The following is a 25,621-nucleotide window of genomic DNA, read 5'->3' on the forward strand; positions in this document are numbered from 1 at the left end:
AAAAGGTTGAGAATATGGGTGCTGAATTGTACCACAGTCCTTTTATTGTCAGTACTTGTCCCTTGTTAGCAAGTAACACCAAGTGATGTAGAGGACATCTGAATTTAAAATAGACAGATTAGGTATACATACATGTATACAATCAATTGGAAAATAAGATTATAAATTCTACCTTGTTTATGATATCTGAGAACTAGAAATCAGTGTATCTGGTGAAGGAAAAAAATTATGCTAGTGCACACCTGCAGAATATCTGCAGTAAGTCTTTGCTTTCCTCTGTTTTGCAGCAAATTATGAACTTTGCACAGAGTTAAGAAAACACTAATATTTACTGCTCCTGTACCTCACAAGCACTTGTGAAATCATGTCTATGCATGAGTCTAGATTCTCCATTTCATGTCTCATGTCTGCCTCCACTTTTACAGTTTTCTTGGTGTGAATTTCTGTTCTACAGCAACAAGTTTTCAATGTAATGTTGAGTGATGTGGCAAAAAGTTGTATTATGATCAGTATGAAAGAATACATCTCAAATGTCATATTTTTAGTGGCTTTTCACGTGTTAAGATTTAGATGTTCTTACTGTTTGAAATAGGAAAAATAAGATTATGATCTTTCTATTTCAGTGATGTCTTTATTGAAGATTTTGTTGCAAATGTGTACGTCTCACATGTATTGAGTGGTTTGTATCTTTGTGGTTTTGTTTTGGGTTTCTTTTGTTGTTGTTTTGGGGTTTTTTATAAACAACAAAACTGTTCAGAGATGTGATGGGCAAGGTAGACTGAAACATGTCTTGTGTCATTAATGCTATCTATACAAGGGCTAGACAGATGGGCTTTTTTATTTCCTTCACTGCACATAACACTAGCCGTAAATAATTTCTTTATTTTGTATTTTTACAAGCACCACTATTGTACGGTACTGTATACCCAAGACATTACGTGCCCAGCCATGTAGATCAGTCAGTTAACTTTCTTAATCCAAGAAAGAGAGAGACCAGTCATGTCTTTGAGTGGCCTCTGTGATCAGGGATTCTTAACTCTAGGCGTGCCTGTGAATGGAATTTATTTTCAGTGAGGGTAGGTAGTGAACCATTCAGTAGAACTGAACCCCTGCTGAGTGTGGAAAAACTGGGGACACCTGAACAAGGCCTTGTCAGTGATTATCTGGTGCAACCGGGAATGGTGTAGCACACTGCTGCATCTGTCCCCCTGATTTCCATGAGTGCAGGGAGGATGAAGGGATGCTATTGTTTGTTAGGAGAGAACAGTTTGTTTTCTCGAGCCAGATGTGTACATCACAGGCAATTGTAACAAAAAGTCATGTGTATCCTTGAGCATTTCATACAGCAGATGCAACCATCAGGAAGTCTACATCTGAACCTCTTAGGATAAACAGATAAATATTAATTTTGATCCATGAAGAGAACTCGGACTCCAGATCAGCTGTATCTTGTAGCTTACAGGCAGTACTTCTCATGTGACTGAAGAATCAGCTGTCTCTCATTCTTTGCTTGAAAACAGTATTTTTGAACTCGGAGCAGTTGTTCTGAACATAATTTTTTTACTTCTTATGCTGCCATTTCATGGCAAGTAAAATTGCATTATGGTGCATGCTGCTCTTGCATTAGCATTGCCACCTGGGTCAGACTGATGGTCTGTTATGTCATTATCCTCTGTGATAATATCAAAAAAGATTTCTTTGAAGTCCGTGAAAACACTGGAACTGTAGAGTGATTGAGTGGTCAGATAATACCAGCCCACTTTATGTAAATCTTGGTTCAGGAACTTGCTAAACCACAGGTTTTACCTTCGTTGCTTGATTTAATAATTCATGATGGGTTGGTCTTGCACAAATTCACTGTTGAATGTACTTAAACTCTTCACATTCAAAACACCCAGTGACACAGTTTTTGCTGTTTTGTGTCTTAGCTGATTTTTCATCCAGCATGCCTTGGCTTCTTTAGTTGGCCATGTGCAAGCAACTTGCTGAAAGGCCCTTTGAAAGGCTGAGTTGTCAGCTGAAATCTTTTTTATGAATGAAGACAGTTCTCTTCATAGTCTTAGTATGTTGTGTGTTGGCTTTCTAGACATTTTAGTTGCTGTACTTTTGTAATTTTTAATTACTCGTTCAAACATATTGATGAGTGTAGATGCTTATTCTTTTGTCATTTTACTCATCTTCAGAGTAGTTTTTAAGGTTACAACACATTTTTTCATCTTTTCTGTCTAAAGAGAGGGCTTCCGCATCACTCACTGTTCAGCTGTTTACAGTAAAACTCAGTGCAGGCTGGCAGATTTTTTTTTTTAGATTATTCCTGTGGCTCCATTGTCATAGCTGCTTATTATTTTTCTAAAAAGTTGTTCAATTTTAGCTGCTTGTCTTCATTATATAATGCTGCAGACATCAGAACTTAGTTGCCTTAGATGAAATGATACCCGTATCTTCCAGTGGGACTTAAGGATGAGATATAATTCAGCTGTGCTTTGTACTGTTCCCAGAAAAATTTCAAGCTGTGTCTAGAATGTTTTCTATTTTCCTTTGTTTGGAGATAGTAAAACTAAACTTACACTAATTATTTCCTCTGGGAGATGAAAGGCACACCTCAAAAGAGTTGCTAAAATTACAGTCCTGTAAAATTAATCATGATTACTCTTTTAACTCTAGGTTTCCTACTCTTTGCCAGTAGTTGCTGGTTTGGTCCATTAAAAATTTATTCTTACCTGTTTACATACATAATCAACTTGGAGATATGTTGATTGCTAACATAAACTCTGTACATTATTTATGGTTCTAAATAAAAGAGGAAACAGATTCTGATTTGCAACTTCTCTTCCCCCCCCCCCCCTTTTTTTTTCTTAAACTGGGGAATTTGAATGATTGTCTATTCCAGTTGTTTCTCTTTGCAAATTCTTCCTGAAAGTGTTGGGATTACTCAGGAATGTACAGAGTTCTGCTACTGAATCTGTTTCATTAATACAAAGTAATGCATCAGAAGATAGTCTTCATGATTAGTGCTTTAGTTTGATGACGTGGAATCAATACATTTAAATTTAACACTCTGAATGCATGATGCAAGTAATGAGAATGATAAATATCTCGAGAGTTCTGAGTACTGTGTCTGGAGTTCCAGTGTAGACTATCACTTTCTGTGTGGTGGTTCTTACTAGCACTTTCTAGTTCATAATTTGCATTTACATTATGTAGTACAAAAAAACAGATGTCTTCCTTAATACTTTTTGTTTCTGATACAAGAATTAAAAAACATCCTCAGAGCATGTCACGAAATATAAAGTAGGAAGATCCAAATTGTCTCCAAAAGATTCTTCAGGCAAACAGGAATAGAATTGTTAAGTAGTTATTTGAATTATGTTTAAAACAGTGTTCCTGAATGGAACCCTTTAGTCTTCTGAATGTTTACTAAAACAATGTAAATTGGGTAAATGGATTTAATCACCTTCTTAGAAGAGGGGGAGGAAACACGCAAAATACTTGAATTAGTATGGTTTGTTCTGTGTCAAATTTTATTTCTTTATATAAGAAGTACTTCAAGAGGAGCAATGCTATCATATTTTTGACATCCAAAGTCTTCATCCTGCAAGTAAGCAGTTGTCTGATATGATTTATATGTACATGCTATGCATGTGTAGAACTGAAATCTGAACGCTTTGTTAAAAATTCCTCAAGCTGTTTATGCATTCAGTCAATATGGGAAATGCTATTTTAAGTGCACATAAAATCAATACTCCCTTGTTTCTTATAATTCAGTATTTAAAAAAAAAAAAAATCTTTGCAAGGCTTTTGAAGACTTATTTTTTCCTAGATGTATGTAGATTTAAAAACTTAAATCACTGCTGATCTTCAATTTTAAGACTAAAGTAAGTTTTCTGCTACTTGGAGAACACTCTTTTCCAAAATGAATAATGGTTTAAAAAGATTGTGAAACCAAATACCCTTACTCTTCTGTTTTGGAAATCAGCCTTATGTATGTGGTCGCTAAAAAATGGAAAAGGAACCACAAATTAGAAACATTTTTCATATAAGAAAGCATAATAAATCACACACTACGTTTTGAGATGATGGGTTTCTTTTCTGCAGAAATAATCTGAGGTCCTTCTCAGTAGGCTGATTGGTGTGCCCTGTAATTGGGCCAGTGTTTGTGCTGGTTTTGTCTTTCCTCACCTAATGCGATGTACTGACCAGTACAGATGAGCCAGTTTCTGACATACCAAATTAGGTTGTATGCCTTTTTTTCTAATGCTGATACTGGTCAGGTTTTTTGAAATATCCTTTTTTAATTTTGACGTGAGATTTCCAAATAATGTTCGTAGTATCTTCATTTTGGTTCTTACCCCTCGTTATAATAGACTGTATGTTAGCCTTTTGTAGCCCTTCTCTGTACCTGTTCCACTTCACATTTAATGAATGTGAACAGCTTATTCCATTATCTCAAATGAGATAATAAATTCATCTCTTCTGTGTCCAGTGTTACAAGCATATGCTTCTCTCTTGCTTGTGAAAATACCTTATTTCTGGTGAAAACCAACCGTGGATTTCACTGTTTGTAAAATAATTGGCTGGGTAACTGGTAACACTGTTCATTTGATGTCCTGGTTTTGCTTGTGTTTGAGTCACACTGATTGAACTATTCAGATTCCTGGATCTTTATGCTGCTGCTGTTTTTGGTTTCACCAGCTCAGACTGATGAATGCAGCATTTACAAATAGCAAGTGTTTTTCATCCATATTTCAGATGTCATCTGAATGACTGTTTAAGTTGATTCTGCTAGGAGGTGATTGGAGTGGAAAGGTGTAAGTCAGTACTTGCCTTGGTATTGCTCCTCTTTTCACATGGTGTGATGATTAAGACATCACCACAGCAATTTTAAAGAGTGCTAAGAGACTTTATTTTTGAATTGAAGAAAGTGGGAAGTTTTAGCTTTATTCGCAGATTTGCCACATTGTTTTGTTTGAGAAGCTCCAAACAAGTAGTGTACCTTAGGACTTGAGGGAGAAAATAAAAGGAAATAAAACTGCCCAAACCAATGTGTTGGCTCAATAAACTGGCTCAGTCAGATTTCTCTTCTACTCTTACTTCCCAAGATTCTAGTGGAAATCAGTGTTTATTTTTGTTGAGTTGCATATTTGTCGTAATAGCTGAGTTGGAGTTTTTGAATAGTTTTCATCTATGGAAGTAAATGGATTATCTTTATAATAAGAATTGAAAGTCTCCAGAAGTTCATCTGTGATGTATTTTTTTTTCCTGTTTCTTTCAGTGACAGCGTATTGGAACTTAGTGTTATGCCAAAAGATGAGGACATCCTTCAACTGGTATGTTTATGAAGCTCCTGTTCAGAGACTATATTGACTAGACAAAAATGTTCTGTTGTTGCTTACAAAGTCTTTGAAGTGTGCTATCAGCAAATAATTAAGAGTTTATCTCTTTGTCACTCCTTAAATATTTTCCTACCTTCTTGCCATGCCTGAAATCTCAGGGGAATCCGAATATAGGGAGTAGTGTCTTCACATGATATTTCTAGCATGTTAAAAAATACATCTTGTTTATATTTTTACTGTAATTTGGATTAATTTCCTTATGTTAGAATTTATGAATGGGATTGCTTCCTTTAGCTAGGTTGTCCAGTTCTAAAGAATTTGAATTCAAAAATTAACACATGAAGCCTTTGTTAATAATTCACTAATTGTGAGTGGACTAAGAAATGTGATGAATGAGCCAAAGTTTATTACCAATTTTTTTAATTTTGACTCCTGTAAATGTTTTGTTGCACTAGTGCCTATTTGTTCTTGATTTGAACTGAGGTCCTGCATATGTAGTGAGATAATTCATATCCCATTTATTGTCTCTAAGTCCAAAAGAGCCTTGAATAATACGCAATATGTAAGTGCCTATTGGGAAGAATCAGAAAAACACCTAATATATTGATATGCTCTAGTTTATTTTTAATTGGAAGCAGAGGAAAGGAGAAGATGACAAGCAGGGTAGATTTTCTTGTTAGTAGCTGGAAAAGTGTATTTTCTAATGCACACAGAAGTAGTAAGGTGACTTTGAGTTAAGAAAAACCTATGGGTTTCAGCAGCTGTTTTCCATTATTACAGATCAAATTAATGGGTAAAGAAAAAAAACCAAAAAACTTTGTTTTGAGTTAAAGTGGAGGTAGAAGCTAGTACAGGAGCTCTCCAGCTAGGACAACAAGCCAAGATTATTAGAATAGAAGTGATATTTTGAGAACATTTGATGAAGAAGTATTTCAGTAATCCAACACAGAAAATATTGGGGGTAGGGTGTGAGTTTCAATTGCATGAATAAGTGGGAGAGAAAAGCTGTTGGGGTGTTTTTGGTGGTTGGTATTTTTGGTTTGGTGGTTTGTTTTTTTTTTTTAACTGGAACTGTGAATATGTATAAATGCAGGAATAATGCTAACATTTCAATTTCCTGAATGCCATATGCATCTAATGCAGTCTTGTAGCCGTAACAGTGTAAGAATCTGGGCAAGGCAGGATTTGTAGTTTTAAAGTTAAACATTTGTATTTGTCTGGGTGAAAAGGTCTTAGGCACATCATCTCTCTGCTGGTGAAACACGAAGTGCAACCTTCAGGTGAAGTAGAGATGAAAAATAATTGGTTGGATATAACTTGTTGTACCAACACATGAGATGGGGTCAGAGGGAAAAAAAAAAAGATGATTATTGTCATTGGGTAAGGAAAGGATATTAACAAAAAGAAAATAAGGTAATTATCCTTGAGGAGATTGAGGGGTAAAGAAAAGAGAAAAAATACCTGCCTGTGGAAGTTCTAGAAAAAGATTGGATATATGAAACATCTTCAGGTGTCAGTGTAAGTGCCGAGTGAACAGTCAATGGTAAGGTACATGGCCCTTATTAAGAGAGGAAAAACTTAAACCTGAAGTTGTGTTATGTAAGCCTATTACAGAATGTTAAATAACATAGTTGTTTTCTGTGACATCTGTCATATGTTTCACTGTAAGTGTCTTCAGATAGTGTCACTCATTGTAAACTCATGCTAAATACTGGTATGCTGCAAAAACAGAAAAGCTCCAAGCACTACTGGATATTGTGGTATGAGCTCATGAATGGTGTATCTAGGATGGAATAGTTTCATTATATTCAGGAATGATGCTGGTTGTGCTAAGTTTTATAGTACTTGGCAGTCTATTCCATGTGCTCATGACTACTAACATAGTCTATTCCATGGCTAGAAACACTGTTACTTGTTTCTATCTTTAGTTCACTAATTTTAAACCTTGAGTTTAGTCTTCAGAAACATCCATATATGTCTGTGAACCTCTTGGTATATTGAATTTCCTGAAAACAGGGATTCAAATCCATTCATCAATAGTAACAATGAAGTGCTCCAATCCACAGGCCATTGCCCTCTGTGGCATGTGAACAGTGCTTACTTGGAAGGGAATTACATGTGAAATCCTGCCATTAGTGAAACCAGTGTCAGTTGTGTTTGTTCACTGGTGTTGAAAATGTCACTTTGTGGATGGGGAAAAGGATATTTAAAACATCTCTATCTATGACAAAAATTTGAACTCTTGACAACTGTGTATGTGTTGGCTTTCTCGTGCTCCTCCTCAGATTTGTGATTAATTTACTTAAATTTATCAACAGACCTTATTTTGAAACATTTCTAGGTATTGTGACCATTTTTAAACTAGGAAGAGGAGGATTGTTTTTATGTCATGCTATCCTTGGTGTTTCAAATTTGATGTATCTATATGCAAATTCTGTAGCATTGTCAACCTTTTTTGACAGAATTTTGGCATCTTGTAGGTTTTAGTGCCACTGACTTCATGCAAATGGGAAGACACATTTAGGTCAACTACAAATAGTTCATTTTTCTCAAGTGTATTCAATGAAATTGTTGCTGTTTTGTAGCCTTGGGATAACAAGTTTAATACTAAAATACTGTTCAAATTTTGACAACTTTCCAGTTGTTCAAAAATTTTTGTGCTATGTGGAAAATACTGAAATACTGAAGGTGCTCCACAGAGTAAATTGGGTTTTCTAAGCCTATTTACAGGTGAGCATTATTATGACTTTTGTCAGTAGGCTTTGTTGTGTCTAACACATATATGTTAGCCTGTCCTCAGTATGCAGGATTTTTGGGAATGTTCACATTGGAATTTACTTACTTGCTAGTTGTTCCTTATATATATAAAAAAGAATACAGCCTACAAGTCACTGAATTTCTAAGTACCAGGCACTTGAAAATACCACTCTTTGAAAAATGGTATCTTTAATATGATCTGCATTGGAGCCATTTATTTGGAATTTTGTTTGTAATGTAACATATTAATCATTATATATAGTACTTATTATAGGTAAATAGATGTAGATATTATTTTGTTGATGTATATAACTATGTTGTATATACGTACTATAGGTAAGGTGTCCTTTTTTTTCCACCTTTCATTTTCTAGCACTTTTCTCACTGCCCACTCACTCAAAAGTTCGTCTTACCTAACTTTTAGCCTACCTCCAACAGTTTAATTTCTAAAAAACCATTTCCTTAGAGGAATTGCCCCAAACAGTAAGAGGTTACTTTTGGTCTTAGGTGTTGTCACCATTAAATTTTTTAAATGTACAAATCTGTTGAAACATGCCTTAGCCTTCTGGAAAGAACTTTGCAGTTTCATTTACAGAAAGATTTTATTGAGCATTCCATGAGTAATGGTAAATATGGAAATAAAAGGGGGCTGTTTACTATTATGTTTTTGGTAAGTTTAGTTAAGTCTTAATCTTTCCTTAGAATTACAGATCAATGAAGCTGCATATCAGTAACTGAAAGTTGACTGCATTTGGACAGAAATGTTTCTCTTGTCATAGACAGTAGGGGAACCAAAAATCCTAGATGGAATGACCAGGAAAGTGAATAAAAGTGAATTGAAGCATAGATTTTCTTTTTTGTTTTCCCTTCTTTCTAGTCAGGTGATATGGAAGTTTTCAGTGTATTGGGAGATCTGTGCAAAGAGAAGAGTTTGCTGCATTATCATTTCTGAATTTAGAGATTTTGAGGAATTTGGTGATTCTCAAGGCCTTGTAGTAGCCTGAAATTGCCAGTGGTGCACCTATAATTAAAAAAAAAAAAAAAAAAAAAAGGAAGGAAAGAAACCCACAACAAAAAGAAAAATAAATGAGGAAATGTATCCTAGAGTTTTACATGACCCAGTAAGTAACCTTGTGTCTCTGACTGCAGGTCTGCCCGCAGTTTCAATGTTAAAGACTCTTTTTTTTTTCCCCCCTTCCTGAGACCATCCAGTTGCATCAGACCTAGTGCAGCAACATGGCAAACTGTGAACTATTTTCATTTGTCTTTTAATAAAGATAGATACGTTTTTCTAAGTAGTTGTATTTAGTCCAGAGATTTGGAGCACTTTTTTGCTTCCAGATTTTGTGCTGACAGTTACTGATGTGCACAGAGGTTAATATTAAAGCTCTGGCAGCAAGTACAGTGAAAGGCAGCGTGTGCTGTGAAGACGCAGTGACCTAGAAGAAGAGACTTAAACTTTGTTGAACACTGCATATGTTAGAAAATACCATTTTCATCAACCCTCCTAACCACAATTTAGACTTTACAAGAAAGTCTGTTACACACCTTGTATTTGGAAATAAAATTTATTGGGCCTAAGGCATTAAATTTTGAATTCTAAAATTGCACTGCCTTTAGGAAGAAAGGGTGTGTGTTTTTTGGGGTTTTTTTCAAATAACATTATCTGACTGTAGTGTTTGGGTGTCTCAGACTAAAATGAAAGCAGTTGAGCTGTATTTATTAACATTCTTGCCAGAAAAAACTGTAACTAGAAAGTGTTTCCTTTTAAGAGAGCTGTAAACTTTTCTGGTGTGCAGTTCCCATACTCATGATGACTGTGAGAATAAGTTAGCTCCAGGGAAGAGAACAATTTAGTAGTAAAGAATCTGAAGCCAAACTAGTTGGAGAAGGAAAGAAGAATGCCCCAAGCTCAGTCTTGCAAGGAGTTGGGCACATTAGCGTCTGATTTATCAAAATGCTTATCACCAATTTTGTGAATAGTTCTGTTGAAATCAGTGTTGTCACTCTTCCTGTAGTGAAGTGTAGTGAAGCACACCCATCCTCAGTGAAACATAGGGCTGCATGTTTTCATGGATTTGGGCTAAGGGGTCAGTTTGAGCTATTGAAAGTACAGGGTTTCACCATGATTCTTTCCCAGAGGAATCCTCATGCATTTGGCTGTTACTGTTCTAGCATCTAATGGCATAAAATCAAGGGGATAAAAATGGGACCAAAACCCTTCAGCTGAATTTTAAGTGGTTAATGAGATACCTTGTAAAATGCTTTATTTGCATAAAATGTATTTTGCCTATCATATGGCATGAATTACCTTAGGAGTTAAACCCTTTATGGTTCTACAAATTCACAGTAAGAAATTAATCCTTTACCATAGGAGTTTGCAAACTTCGTGCAAACAAAACCAGATTGCAAGGTGGGAAGAAATGGTACCCAATAACTGGAAACATGCTGAGTTCCTACTGTAAGAGCAGCAATTTTCTTCTAGTAATTGTTGCAGAGCTGTTATCCATCAGAGCGGTTAATGTCACTCTAAATTGCTGCATTTGTATGGTAGTCTTTTAAAACTGCCGTTGTTTTGAGAAGGTGGAAAAGAGCTCATAAAACATCTAGACTAATTTTTCGATCATGTTGAGACTTCTGAATAACTGCTGAGTAACTAGTTCTTTAGAAATTGAAATAGGCTGGCTGGTGTCTGAATCAGGAGCATCACTAATCTGGATATTAAAAGAAAATTTTTGTTTTCTAAGTTGCAAGCCTTTTTTTGTTTGGTTGATTTGGCTTTTGTGTTTTTATAAACACTTAAAATTCAGCCATACCCTAATGACATTTTTATGAATGTATCCTGTTGCAATCACTTAGAGATTAAGGTAGCATTTTCACATGACTTATTGTCAGAGAAACTAAAGAGAGTAATAATCAAACTGTGTTTTATGTGGTTGCAAAATATGTTAAATGTCAAAGCAATGTATGAAGTAATAAATATATTGGTGTATTTCACATTTCTTAGTCTCTAAACCTTTTCTAAAAATCTCATCACTTTGTGCTTAAAGCAGTTAAAACATTTTGTAGTAAAAAGGCTGATAATGCATCCTTCAGCGTGACATTATTTAGGACAGATCCATCTGTTTCTATGTTGCATTATTTCCTGTAGGCCCTTAATCAGAGTTATGGAACAAAGATATCAAATATTCTTTGTGGAACTATCACAGTCCTATCTGTAAATTTTCTCTCTCTTGGAAGTATGTTCCACTTTGTTTCAGTGATTTGGGTGAAGTGAGGTTGAAAAGAGAAACACACTTCCCAGTAACTGTCTAACAGACCTGGCAGTCCGTCTGTCTGGATATACCTGCAATCATGGAAACATACTTTTTTTTGGGAGGAGAAAACCTAGCTGATATCATTTTGGACCCTGTCTTCTGAAGGTGATATTTTAATACCTGTGATAAATTTTGTCAAGAGCTGAGAACTTACTTTTATACTCATCTGTTGTCTTCAGCTACAATCAGATCACATCAGCTTTGGAATTTAGCCTTTGTGCTGTCAAAGTCAATGAAGCATTGTTTGTCAGGGGAATGCTTTACAAAAATGTAGATGGGGTGTATTTTCTGTTGGTGTGATGTGTGCATATCCCAGAGAAGTTGGAATATAAGCTGTTTTATCAGCTGTATAAATTGATAATTATTTTCTAATTAAGGGGCAGTATGTAATGGTTTTTGTTTGTCTTTCATGCCAGAAGGATCTCGCTCAATCTGTTTCTGGGTCTTCAGCATCTTTTCCAAATTTTATTTAATTCTTATAGTCCATCAAGATCTTAAATAGCCATTTATTTAAAGGTTTAGAAATACTTCCCTTTTTACGCTCCTTCCCCTCATTAAATGTGTCAGTGGGAAGCCTGTCCTGATTTTTACTATGAGTGAAGGAAAAAAATTACAAATCACATGAGGAGAGTGTTTCTGCAGCATCATTCCTCTAATTTCAGATGTACGGCGTGAAAGCAGCTGCAGTCAGCTGACAGTTCGTGGTCATGTTTGGATATATGTGAGGAAGGGGCGTGCTGTTTTAAATGCATAATAAAGCCGTTGTTTCGTCACCAGGAAGCAGGGATGGATGGTAGCAGCCCAGGGAAATGAGAGACAGTAATATTGCTGTAGTGGAAGGGAAGTCTCATTGCACAGAGCCAGAGCTCTCTGCAGGCAGCTGTAGGGATGCACCAAGGCAAAATGGCACAAACATATTTTGCTTTCTGTAAAGGTACAGGATAAATGTAAGGACCAAATATAAGCCTGAGATGGACATGCTCACAAGGAGGGTGAAGTTATTTTTTATGCTCTACTGCCCTTTATGTCTGTTGGTACCTTCCAGTGAAATCAGTGTAGCTGTATTTTTAGCTTGCTGTAGTCAACATCAATATGACAAGATAATTCTGTCTTTACATCTGTAAGCAGTTTTTACTGTGTTTTCCTGTTTTCTGCCAGCTGCAGTTTACAAAGGATGTCACAGCACTGGTAAGAAACGTACAGTAGCCATTTCTCTGATGGTTTTATAAGGCATGTTTTTCTTAATGATTTGTGAGAAGCAAGAATATGAAACAGCAAGTTTGGAAATGAGCTAGATAGTCTGAGCTGAATTTTCTTCATAATGCTGATCTCTTGGTTTGTGGTTTGTGCCTGTGTTATTTGGTCTGTTTTCTCTCAATGTGCTTTAATATTTTGCACTTTGCTAATGCTCGGTATAACATTGCAGCAGTAAATGCCTCGCCCTCCTCTGTACTTTGCTCTGTATTAATTTTATGGCTGCACTTGGGCTTTTATAACTGTCTACTATTAAGACAGAGCACACTGATATACTGGAATTGAGCATGTTACGATTTGAACAAGAAATGTTGTGATATGATAGCACGCCTAAGTGTGTAAAAGCCCTGAGAAATTATTTTAATCTTCTGTTACATTGGCTGGCTCTGCATTGGCTCTTTATTTCATTATGGTCAAACTGAACAAAGTCATGCTAAAGTTTTTCAATAATAGAATATTGTTTAAGTATGCTGTGTGCTTCTCATTGATTTATTATTTTGAATGTTCTGTTAATTTCACACTGACAAATTCTGCTTTTCAGAAATGCTGCGGAAACATACTAAGTGTAGTATAACCATTTCTTTCTTAGGAGTCAGGTTCTTATGCATGAAGATGCAAAGTGCACTAAGGAAATTAGAGATTTCAGTTTGGGTTTCCATAGTGCATGGGCAGTGGTGGCTATGTATGAATTTTCATAGTATTTGTACCTCAAAGTTAAAAATGCTGAATATCATTAATGTTTTCTGCAGTAAAATTTGCGTACCATGTACTTGCTGTCTCCTGTAAAATATAAGGTGACTTACAGGGTGTTGGCTCACAACAATATGTTACTGCTTCAATTTATTCATTATATGTTTAGGAACAGTGGCTTTTATGTAGAAGACATCTTAGAGGAGTATGTGTATGTATATTTATATGTCTGTACTTTTCATATGTACTGCATTAAGTGAACAGTTGTTTTACACCCTAAGTGAATAGAGAATTTTCTAGTGCTAGCTGAATTTATTATGCAGCGTTTTAACCTATTGATTGATGTGAAATTCCAGTTTCCAGCAATGGGAGGCTTAAACAAGAAGAATGTGTGAAGTATCATGTTAGAAAGCAAAATTAAGGGAGAGAAAAATACTGTGTTGTGTGCTCATGGATTTTGAAAAACCTGCCTCAGTGCCCTACTCGCAGTATTTCCTGGAACTGGTCATCAGTTCAGGTTTTTAATTGCTGAGGGAGGGAATGTATGTCATGATTTTGCTTGTTGTGTTTGTGCTCACTAAGGCAATGGAATGCTGTTTTTGTCTTCTTAACTAACATTTTGTCTAAGATTAGAGGGAGTGTGAATTTAGAACCTGTGTTCCCCTCCCTTGAAGCTTGTTCATGCAAATACTAGATGGTGAACTTTTCCATCTCCCTCACTGCTGAATACTCACTTACTCTTCTCTCCACAGGCATATTCCCAAGATGCCTACCTGAAAGGCAACGAAGCCTACAGTGGTAATGCCCACAACATACCTGAACCACCACCAATATGTTATCCACGCCTGACATCCACAGCCTCTGTTAAGGCACAAGCTGGAGACAAGCTACCTTCTGACTTCTCGCTGGGGAAAAAGCAAGTCAGTAGACCAGTCCGGGCATTGACACAGCCAGAGAGGGCCTACAGAATGGAAATACAAGTGCCTCCATCACCAACAGACATTGCAAAATCAAATACAGCCGTGTGTGTTTGCAATGAAACTGTAAGGACTGTTATTGTGCCTTCTGAGAAGGCTGTAGATTTGCCATCTTGCAGAAATAACCATGCTGGTCCATCTCACAGGACAGAGGAAGTAAGATATGGCTTGAAAGATCAAACCAGTCTAAAAGCACGGACCACATCACCACCATCTTTAGTGTCCACTGCCATTGTACTTCCCCAGACTCCAATAACAAGACCAGTTGATACAACTGGAACAGTAAGTAAAGCTTCAAATTATGTAGTATGTCCAGAAGGCATCCCAAGCACTAGACCTTCTACTCAAGCCACAGACTCACCCTCAGTCTCTACTAATCACTACAGTTCTCCAACCTCCCACCAACATATAGACTGGAAGACCTACAAAACTTACAAGGAGTACATTGATAATAGGCGCATGCACATGTATGGCTCCAGAACAATACAGGAAAGGTTAGATAGCTTAAGGGCAGCTTCTCAGAACACAACTGAGTATAATCAGGTGGTGCCAAATCGCACTGCTTCTCAGGTACGGCGCAGGAGCACCTCTCACGACAGGGTTCCACAGTCTGTCCAGATCCGTCAGAGAAGTGTATCCCAGGAAAGGCTTGAAGATCCTGTGTTGAAAGAATGGCCACGAAGTGCTTCACAAGATACTTTAACTTCGCCTTCAGTCAATGCTAGAAATCACAGGGCTCGGTCGTGGGATTATCTCAGCAAACAGGGTGAAGTGCTAGAAAATTTTCATTCTGAGAATATGATTGCAGATGCAAATGGAGATAGGAGAAAGACTTACAAATGGACAGGGTTTACCGAACAAGACGATCGGCGAGGTATTTATGACAGATCTAGACAACATGCATTTCATATGTCCCTTCGAGGCCAAAATTTTCCTATTGCTCCGAGTGCTTATATTTCAGACAGCAGGAGAACAGGTAGTAGAGCTTCTCTGCCTGGTTCTCACTTTCAGAAAGTTTCACCAGATATTAAAATGTTACAGCCTTCTCGTGATTTGCAAACTCCTGGGGGAGTTTCAAAATCTGCAGGTGTTTCACAAGAGAGGTTGTCTCTCACACCAGCCAGAAATTCTAAAAATAGCTCTCTGAAGAACTCAGCTCCCTATGCAGCAAAACCATCAATTCCCCTTAACCAGGGCCTGGATGCTATTGCCAGCAAAGACCAAAGAACAGTAAATCACTTGCATCAAAGCAGTCTGTTAAACCAACAGTCAAGGATCCGAGCCGAAGGTGCCCCAGATCACAAAACAGAAACTGGTAAAACCATCCAACCTTCCTGTCTGGCTCCAGCTTCTGCCAAACTTGTTCAGCCAACAAGTGAGTGTTCAACTACCTCTGACAATGTAGATGGTTCCATCAGACAAAAGATTCATGGTTTTGAAAGGGAAGATGTTCGTGAGTCTGAAAGTCTGCAAATGGATGTTCAGGGAAATGACAAAGACGCAGTGGTCATGCGGGACAAATCACCTTCTGGCCACCAAACTCCCCAGCCTTTGAGGCATCAGTCCTACATTCTTGCTGTAAATGATCAAGAAGCAGCCTCAGACACTACCTGTTGGTTACCTAATGATGCTCGGAGAGAAGTCCACATAAAAAGAATAGAGGAAAGGAAAGCATCAAGTTCCAGCCCACCTGGTGACTCTTTGGCTTCAATTCCTTTTATTGGTGAGTTAAATTATTTCAGTGTACGTCAAATGCTTTTCTCTCCTAAAGGTGATAAAAACCACCATGTCAGGTAGCTGACTGCTATTACTGTAAACTCTGAGGCTGAGAGGCATGGGAGATTTTTCTCATGTAGAATAACTTTAGGTTGGTAATGTAAAAATATTTTTCAGTGGAGAAAAAAATATGTTCTGTTTTGTTTGGGAGTCCTGGAGAATGAGTGTAAAAAAGCCTACAGTGATGTAGTATTTTTCTAGAGTTTTCCTTAACCCTCTGGAGAAGTCTGTGTTACATAACTCCATCTGGTTATCGCTCCACATAATGTTGTGATATTATGTATATGGACAACTAGCATTTGCAACACTTTTCAAATACTTTTACTTCTCTAGTATAAAACATATTTGGAATCCAGTAAAGACAGAATATGGATGTAAATCCATGTAAGAGTGATATGTGGGGAAAAAATAAGTTTTTCAGCTGAGTAGGTATGGCGAAAGCTTCTGAGACAGATGGGGAATAGATGAAAGCTCTTTCAGGTGAAAGGATAGCAATAAAAAGAAAGGGATTTGCAAGTAAAGATGCTTGTGTGGATATGAATGAAAGGGTTTGTGGAAGCAGAATCTGAGAAGGCAGAAAGATTTGTCTATGTGCTGCAACACAAACAGGGTTGGAATTACAGGGAGCTTATGGGAAGGGGGCTGAAGAGGAAAAGAACTAAAAGAATGATTGGAAATAGTAGAAAAAAAAGAATTTTGGATATGTGATGAATTAGTGTCTTTTGATGAAGAGAGGGTTACAGTGGCAGAGCGTTTCTGTTCTGTTCAAGTAGTCAGTGCATCTGTTGTTTTTGTCCTGTTGTTGTTGGGCTGGTTTTTCTTTTGTTGTGGTGTTGCAGTGGGGATCCTGCAACACGCATATATCAAACCAGGAGTCCCGTGGAAAGGAAATATATATGGACAGACAGATTCTTGATAGCTGTTTCAGAGAGATGTTTATTTCCCCAGCCGCATGGCCGGAGCTCTGCTGAGGAACTGTTCCAGTCACGGGACCAAGGGTCCTTCTGCCCGCGCAGGGAACACAAACCAACCAATGGGAACGAGGCTGAGCAGGGACAGGGAAGCCCCGTGTCTGTGCCCTCAGGGCCCCTCTCCCAGGGCTACACGGCAGGGGAGGGACCCCAACACCTCACCCGTTTTATTTTAATAAAAGGAGAATGAAAACAACTGGATAAACATAACAAGAACAGTTTCAAGACAAAACAAGCCACCCTCCTGAGTCTTTAAATGTCCAAACAGATTCTGTGGAACATCTTAGGGCTGACAGAAGGGAGACAGAACTCTGAGCATGCTTTGTGGGGAAACTGAGGCAGGAGAAGGTTTAACTTCTTCCCTCCCCCTTTTCATCCCCCACTCGGCATTGGAAAGGGATTTTTGGGGAAACAATTGGCAAAAGCATGGTTTTGTGAGGGAAACCATGGATGAAAAAATGGATTAGGAATACACTGGGGGTAATAGGACATAGGGTAAAAGGGAAAAGTGGGATTAGGAAAGGGAAGCTGTAGGGGGGGCTTACAATAGAGATACTGTCTAACATGACTACGATTTTTTGCATATATACTGCCTTTTACAGAAACACCATCAGGCCCAGTGACCTGCGATGCTTGTAACCCTTTTCTCCCTAGTACAATATTAAATTCCACCACTTCTCCATCTCCCAAGCTTGGGATGCATTTTTCAGGGTTATTCTTTTTAATAGCAGTTCTATGCACGAATATGTCTTGCTGGTTGTCACACCTTGTTATAAAACCATAATTTTGCTTAACATTATACCATTTTACTATCCCTAAGGTCTTAGTTGCTATGATCTTTTCCTTTTTCCGAGTGGCTGCTGTTTTCTGTCTCGCTGCGTCTTTGCTGTCTCTTTCGGTCGCTCCCGTGTTGGAATTGTCGGAGCTGCTGGTGCCTGCGCGCTCTTCCCGGGGTCGCGTTCGGGGCCGTGCGGGCCGGGCCGGGCCGTGCCGCTCAGTTCTCCGTGCGTCGCCTCCTCTGGTCGCAGCTTCGCTGCCGCTGTCGGGCGCTGCACCCACGTCTCGGCCGGGCCCCCGAGCGATGACTCCCCCGTGCCCCGCTCCAGCGCGCGTCTCGGCCGGGCGCGGCTCCGTTCCACCGCCATCGCCGCCAGCCGCCGCCCACACGCCGCCCCTCTCGGCCGGGCGTTCACGGGGCTCGCTCCACCACGCACTGCACGGGGCCGGGCAGGCACTGCCGGGTCCCGCCGCTCCCCGCTCCGGCACCGACACTGCGGCTCGCGTGGCTCCGCCCGCGCGCGGGAACTGCCTCGCTGCTGCTCGCAGAGCGCTCGGTGCACGTGGCCTGGGCCGCACGGTCCCTGCGCCAGGCTTCCCTTCGCCAGGACACAGCTGACATTGCTCAACCGTCTCGGTAACTAAATAATATTCACGAAAATATTCTTCCATCGGCATATATTTTGACTCCAGTATTAACTGTGTCCAAACGGTTTTCCAAAAGCCCTTGGTAAGAATTAAATCCCAAGAAACATAGAAAAAGTTCTTAAACAACCACGCCAGGAAGTGTTTCAGTTCTTTTTGAGCTTGAATCAAGCTAAAATTCACAAATCGTTGTTCAAGAATCATTTTAAGTTTAAGATAAATGTCCATATGCGGCTCTGAGAGCCAAGAGTCTTCCCACGGTTCCTCCATAGTTTAGATATGGAATAGCAAAGCAAAACCAAGAAGAGGAATCCAAAGTTTCCAGGGTTTACTCACACAAATCAGTCGCTTAGGGATCGGGGATCGTTCTGCTCTCAAATCTCCACCATTTGTTGCAGTGGGGATCCTGCAACACGCATATATCAAACCAGGAGTCCCGTGGAAAGGAAATATATATGGACAGACAGATTCTTGATAGCTGTTTCAGAGATGTTTATTTCTCCAGCCGCATGGCCAGAGCTCTGCTGAGGAACTGTTCCAGTCACGGGACCAAGGGTCCTTCTGCCCGCGCAGGGAACACAAACCAACCAATGGGAACGAGGCTGAGCAGGGGCAGGGAAACCCCGTGTCTGTGCCCTCAGGGCCCCTCTCCCAGGGCTACACGGCAGGGGAGGGACCCCAACATTGTGGCTGATTTAATCTTTTGTAGTCTGGATGTCTGTGGATCATTTTCCACAGGGGTTGATTAATACCTGACTCTGTGCTCTTGAATTTAGTGTAAGAAGTACTTAGAAAATACTGAATACTGAATTTTGATTCTCGAACTCATCTGTGTGAAAAACAACTCTTCTAAATGATCCATTTTTTTTTTTACACATTAGGTTAAGGGAATTACAGATACAATGTCTTAGCGTAATTGTCTTCTGTTGTGAATCTGAAGCAGTGATTTTTTTTCCCCCAGCATTATCGATATTATCTGTTACTAGTTGAGAATGAATAACCAAAAAACAGTGAAGAATCTTTGTGTTCATCAGAAAGTGGAAATCATACAAAAGATACAATAATTCTGTTCTTTTGACAGAATACTGGTAAGACATTAAAAAGTGCTTTCTTAGCTAGCAGATGCTGCTTATGTTGGGTTTTCCATTTTGAATGGAAGTTGTATAGATTTTTTTCATTCTTGTTATTACTGGATGCATCAGTACCCAGTGTAATTTTAGATTCTTCTTTAGAACCAGCCAATCTATCTTTAAGGATTAGCACAAGTTTGTAAGGCATGTAGCTGATCTTTGTGCAAGATTTTTCAATACTCTGCCTAAAATCAGTGTTGGGCTCTTGATTTAGTTATGTACCATGTTTGCTGGAAGTATTGTAATCCCATACAGTTTAAATGTCATGTTAAAGTCAGATCAAGATTGGTAAAGCCAAGCCCAACCTTTTCTACACCATCTCCTGTCTTGGTTTTGACAAAGATTTCCCATGAACTTTTATTTATGTGACTTGCTTCCATATTTTAGAGAAATGTGTTGATGAAAGTTCAAAGAAGCCTTAAACATATCAGCTGTACTGTATTTGGTAGCAGCTAAGCAGTTCAGAAGGAACAAAATTGTAACTCTCCGTTGCAGCCTCTTGGCATAACACCACATGGGACTGAATTCTTATAAGCCTCTTGGAATGGAACCTCCTGAATGTTCCAGAAATGCTGAAAACTGGTGCTTCTAGAGCCTGGGCACTATCTGAGCCAGCATGGTCCTTGTGGCTGTCTTCCTAGCCAAAAATTCTTTTGCCAGTACAGGTGCTGTGGAAAATTTCCACACCAGCTCCAGCACCTTGAGAAGGAATTAACCCTCTCTGAATAGGAAGAACATGAAATGTTATGAAAGTGGACCACTTCTTAAGTTAGAATTTATATGCATATTCTAACTTTGCTTGTTCTGCTATCATTATGCCTAATTACAACTTCACTTGTTAAAAGCTGTACTTAATCAGGCGGATAAAACCCTGGATCTACTTTGAAATTCAGTTAAAGGCTTTTTAACTCTTCAGATGGAAAATCACTGGGAGTTTTGTGTTTTGGTTTAGGGTTTTCTTTTGGTTTTGTTTATTTTTTTTCTTCTCTTTGATGACGGAGAAGGATCTTTGAATGAAAACATACCTTGAAGTTGGCAATTGCTTTACTTCCCTTATGTTTATATCCATGCAATTGGGTTTTTTGCATTCTTAGGTTTTATTGGATAGAGCTAATTTAATAAATACACTTACTGAAGTAATTTGTACAGTAGATACTTGGAGTAGTGTAAAAATGTAAATTGGGAGGAGGGTACCAAACATCTTCCAAGGTTACATATTGTTGCCATTTAAAATAGGTGCAGTGTTTAAAATATTTGTGGTGTGTCTATTTTTATCACCACTTTCTGCTTATTAAAAGTAGTAGATATGGCCAGGACTTTATTTTGGTAGAAATTCAGCCAGGAACAGTTGCCTTTTGCAGCAGTATTTTGTGACTAACCTGCTTCTGAGAATAGCACATCAGGATGATTTTACCTCTTGGTAAGTAGGACAGTGCCCTGCACCACCAGCAAAAATCCAAGCAGAGTTTCCATCGAGCTTCCTTACAGCAGATTGTTGCAGGGATCATGGTGGGTTACTGACTTTTGACTGCCTTTTGACACTAGTCTTTTCAGAAAGGCAGTTCAGAAGCAGGGAGATTTAAATTTTGGGTTTAATTTACTAATAGAAATTAGAGATCTGACCAGACCAAGCCTAGTAGGTAGCTGGAGTACCTTTTATGGGAGAGATGGATTTATTTGAAAAAATTAGGCAAGATACTGTGTGTTCAAACTCTTCTTCAGGTAAGCACATGGTCTTGGAGGATGATGAAAGCTGGCAGCTTTACAGATAAACATGCTGTGGTATTCCAGGCTTCACTACTTTCCATGTGCTACTAAATGCAGGATATTGTTGTTCTCAGAAAACTGCTATTTCTATTTCAGGTCCAAAGAGAAGCTGTATTCTTAAAATGCTCTTTATTGTTTCAAACTATACAAGTTAGTCTAGTGACAGCCTACTCTATTTACCCTGAAATGGTCTCACCTGTTCTCTACACTAATAATAATTTTCTCTATCAGTGACTATATTAGCAATTGTGGTGCTTAATATGCATTTTTCGGACTTGTAATTTTTCCATGATTTCTGTGCTAAAGAACAGCAAGTGATAGTTTTCTGACCGTCTGGGTAATTTTTGGATGAGTTAATGTTCACTGGAATGGAAATTAGAATGCTGATAAACATCCTGATAGAAATGGATGAGAAGTGGTGTCTCTCAGGGGTCCTTGCTGGGACCAGTGTTATTAAATATCTTCATTAATGACATGAACAGTGGAGTTGAGTGCACCTTGGCAGATTTGCAGATTACACCAAGCTTGAGAGGTGCTGTTGCCACACCTGAAGGATGGGATGTCATCTGGAGGGACCTGGACCACTTGAGAAGTGGGCACATGGGAATCTCATGTGGTTTAACAAGACCAAGTGCAAGATGCTCAGAGTCAAGGCACCCCCCGGTATCAACACAGCCTGGGGATGGACAGAGCAAGAGCAGCCCTGCCCAGAAGGGCTTGAGGGTGCTGATGGATGAGAAGCTGGACATGACCCAGCCATGTGCACTCCCAGCCCAGAAAGCCAAATGTGTCCTGGGCTGCACTAAAAGCAGCGTGGGCAGCTGGTCAAGGGGGGGATTCTGTCCCTGTTCTGCTGAGACCCCACCTGCAGTGCTGCATCCAGCTCTGGGGTCCTCAGCAGGGAGGACATTGACCTGTAGGAGCAAGTCCAGAGGAGGGGCCACCAAGTTTATCAGAGGGATGGAGCACCTCTCCCATGAGGAAAGGCTAGGAAAATGAGGATTGTTCAGCCTGGAGAAGAGAAGGCTTTGGGGTGACTTAATTGTGTCCTTCCACCTGAAAGGAGCCTACAAGAAAGATGGAGAGAGACTTTTTGCAAGAATGTGTAGGGACAGGACAAGGGACAATGGATTTAAACTGAAGTTTAGATCCGATATTAGGAGGAAGTGCTCTACTGTGAGGGTGGTGAAGCACTGGAACAGGTTGCCCAGAGAATTTGTGGATGCCCTATTCCTGGAAGTATTAAGGCCAGGTTGGGTGGGTCTCTGAGCAACCTGGTCTAGTGGAAGGTGTCCCTGCCCACAGCAGGGGGCTTGGGTCCCTTCCAACCCAAAGCATTTTACGTGTTTTGTAACTGTTGAGAAAATGTTCATTCAGAATATTGTTATTTTAATACATTTCGTAGACATAAATGTCTAGTATGCATGTCTGAGATTTGCAGCAAGGTTGAAAATATTTTTTTGCTTCTTACACTATTTACTATAGAGGTTAATCCAGCTCCCATACTGAGCTGAATGAGCTACCCACAGGAGTGAAATGGGGGCACTGCTTCAACACTTAACCTGATTGCAGCATGTCTAGCTGTCAGGCCAGCTAAGTGCTTTGGCCATCACTACTGGGTGAATGTTCTTTCCAACTTTGCAGTGGCCTGTCACATGAAAATTAGTTTTAAACGGATATGTTTTTAAAAAACTTAGCTTAAATATCATCTTGAAGTTCAAAATGATTTTAAAATTAAATCAAGTTCATAGCCATCCTGTTGTAGAGCTTTTTTCTTAGGCATGGAGTGGCATCACATAAGTACAAAGATTTTTCCTCAAAGGTGTGATCCCCTTTAGAAAATACTCAGTACATCCTTACCCTCGAAAAATTTTAGGTCACTTCATTCCACTAATAATTTGTGAACAACTGAGAGAAAATTAGACAGATAAAAATATCTGACCAGACTTTGATAACACCAGAATATTGTAAAAATTAGATGAGTGTTCTTCCTCTGACCGAAACTCATACCTTAGGAAAGGTATAAGAGCAGGACAAGGATATGTGATACTTAATGTTGGTACTTCCTATCCTCCGAACTATTTGCACTTTACAACATCTGTGAGCCAAATGGGATTTTAAGTGCACCATAAATTTCTCTATTCTCTTTCGTATTACAGTAAAATTTTGTCCAATACTCTGTATTGATTTAAATAAAGATTTGCCAGGAGTTTCACAGCTTAAACTGCATGGTATTTATTCCCTTAGTGTGTTTCTTTGTTTTTCTAAAACATGTCTCCTGCTAACTAAATTCACGGTGTGGGTTGAAAGGGTCCCTAAAGATGCTCCAGTTCCAACCCCCTGCCATCAGTGGGAACACCTTCCACTAGGTTGCTCAGAGCCCTATTCAAACTGGCCTTGAACACTTCCAGGGATGGGGCATCTCCAGCTTCTCTGGGGAATCTGATGCAGTGCCTCACCACCTGTACAATAAATCTCTCTTCTGTTTCTACCCTTTGTGCAGGCAAACCACCACAGCAATTTCTGTGCTAGTAATCAGGCACACTTGACTGTTTACCTGGAGCTAAAAGCTGATCTTCATGCTAATTTTCAAAAACAAAAAGCTGGGGGGGGGGGGGGGGGGGAGGGGGGGAGGTGGAGGGTGGGTTGAATTTTGTGGTTGTTTTTTTGATTTGGTTTGTGAGTTTTTTGGTTTTGGGGGTTTTTTTTTGGTATTACCTATTTTTCTGCAAATATGTCATAAATAAAAGTACTTGGGTATTTGTTGGTTAGCAGGTAGGGTAAATGTACCTACCTGGCTTCCAGTGAGCTCTGCTCAATCCTATTTTTAATTTTTATATTTTGTTACTATATATTGTTTTTAAAGTACATTAAGGAATCAGGAGTTGAAAGTTTGTAAACCACCTAGTAGTATTAAACTTTTCAGGTGACTTTATTATACATGTGATTGCATTCATATTCTCTAGTGCTGGAAGTAGGGGTGAATAGGCTTTACTTTATCAATCCCTACCTTTAAATCCTAGGTTATGTACGTAACTCCAAGTACTTTTTGGAAAGTCGAAAGACTTTACTGTCTTGTCTTAGGGGAGTATGTGCCGTACTTTCCCTATCCTCCCCCTACACCTTAGTGCCTCTCTGCGCAGGCTGCTGAGGCTCGGAAGATGACAGTGTGGATACACACATATTGAATGCAATTGAAACAAGAAAATAAATTGATATGCTTGCACAACACACTATGAAAAAGGTTACGATGATAGGAATAGACAAAGTTAGGGGAAAGAAGCAGAAATATTCTCATGCACAAAGGAAACATTTGAAAGAATGTACTCATTCTATTTTCTGCTTATGAGGAGAGAGAAGCATCAGGCAGAGAGAAATTCAAAACCTCAGACTTCTCCAGCAGAGACTGTGGTTCATCAACCCAAAATCTATGGATATCTTCAGGGCAAATGGTGCCTGAATACTGATGGTTGATATGATGTGTTTTAAGGAAAAACTGCTAGCAGTCAAGATGAAAATGAAAATTTTCAGCTATTGTGATAATTTTCTTTTCTACAAGTTACTGCCTAGCTATTCCACACTACGAAAATACAAATGTAATTGCAGTAGAGATTAGGGCTGACAGATGTTCACTTTTGAGGACTGTTTCTTCCATTATTATAGTGATAGCATTGGAACAGCTTTTAACATGTCATCAGTGTTTCTAAGATAAGCATCAGCCTTGTATTTTTTTTTCAGGGTTTTACAGTGTGGCCTGCCAAATCACTGTTGCTCCAGGCTGAACATTTCAGTGTTTCTTATCCAACAAACAATTTTTAAATCATTGTGGTATTCTGAAGTATAGCGGCCAAAATACAAAATTACAAATTAGTGTTTTAAGTACAATTTAAATGCGTCAGTAACTCAAAAATATTTTTTTAATTAAAACTTAAAATTGGGAGCAATGATTCATAGCATCTAGAAGAGTTTTAATTCAGTAGAAGCATCAGATTTGTTTGATAATGAGAAATACTTTCAAAGCATAAATCATCCTTAGTGTATCATTATAACTTCAAATAACAATTTCAGGTAATAAGGGAATGCTGTTGGGGTTCTTGGTAAAAAAATAGTATACTGAGAATTGTACATTTTTGTGTGATGGGTAATATGGCAAGCAGGAACCTTTAGAATTGCTTTGTGTAGAAAGATAGTTAAACTTTTGTTTGACACTGAAATAAACAATAGACT

The 25,621-nt window shown here is 38.8% G+C and overlaps 1 protein-coding gene across 4 annotated transcripts in view; it reads left to right on the forward strand.

Moving 5' to 3' along the window:
• Window positions 1-25,621, forward strand: part of ARHGAP21 (Rho GTPase activating protein 21) — a 120,429-nt gene that overhangs the window by 70,340 nt on the left and 24,468 nt on the right. For 3 of the 4 annotated variants that reach the window (XM_048295085.1, XM_048295075.1, XM_048295096.1), the window contains 3 exons: window positions 5,273-5,327; window positions 12,566-12,595; window positions 14,104-16,051. In XM_048295085.1, coding sequence (XP_048151042.1) covers window positions 5,273-5,327; window positions 12,566-12,595; window positions 14,104-16,051 — 2,033 coding nt within the window. The remainder of the gene's footprint in view (window positions 1-5,272; window positions 5,328-12,565; window positions 12,596-14,103; window positions 16,052-25,621) is intronic. The other variant, XM_048295105.1, reaches the window with a different exon arrangement.

The sequence above is a fragment of the Corvus hawaiiensis genome, chromosome 1 (genome assembly GCF_020740725.1).
Source record: "Corvus hawaiiensis isolate bCorHaw1 chromosome 1, bCorHaw1.pri.cur, whole genome shotgun sequence".
NCBI lineage: Eukaryota > Metazoa > Chordata > Aves > Passeriformes > Corvidae > Corvus > Corvus hawaiiensis.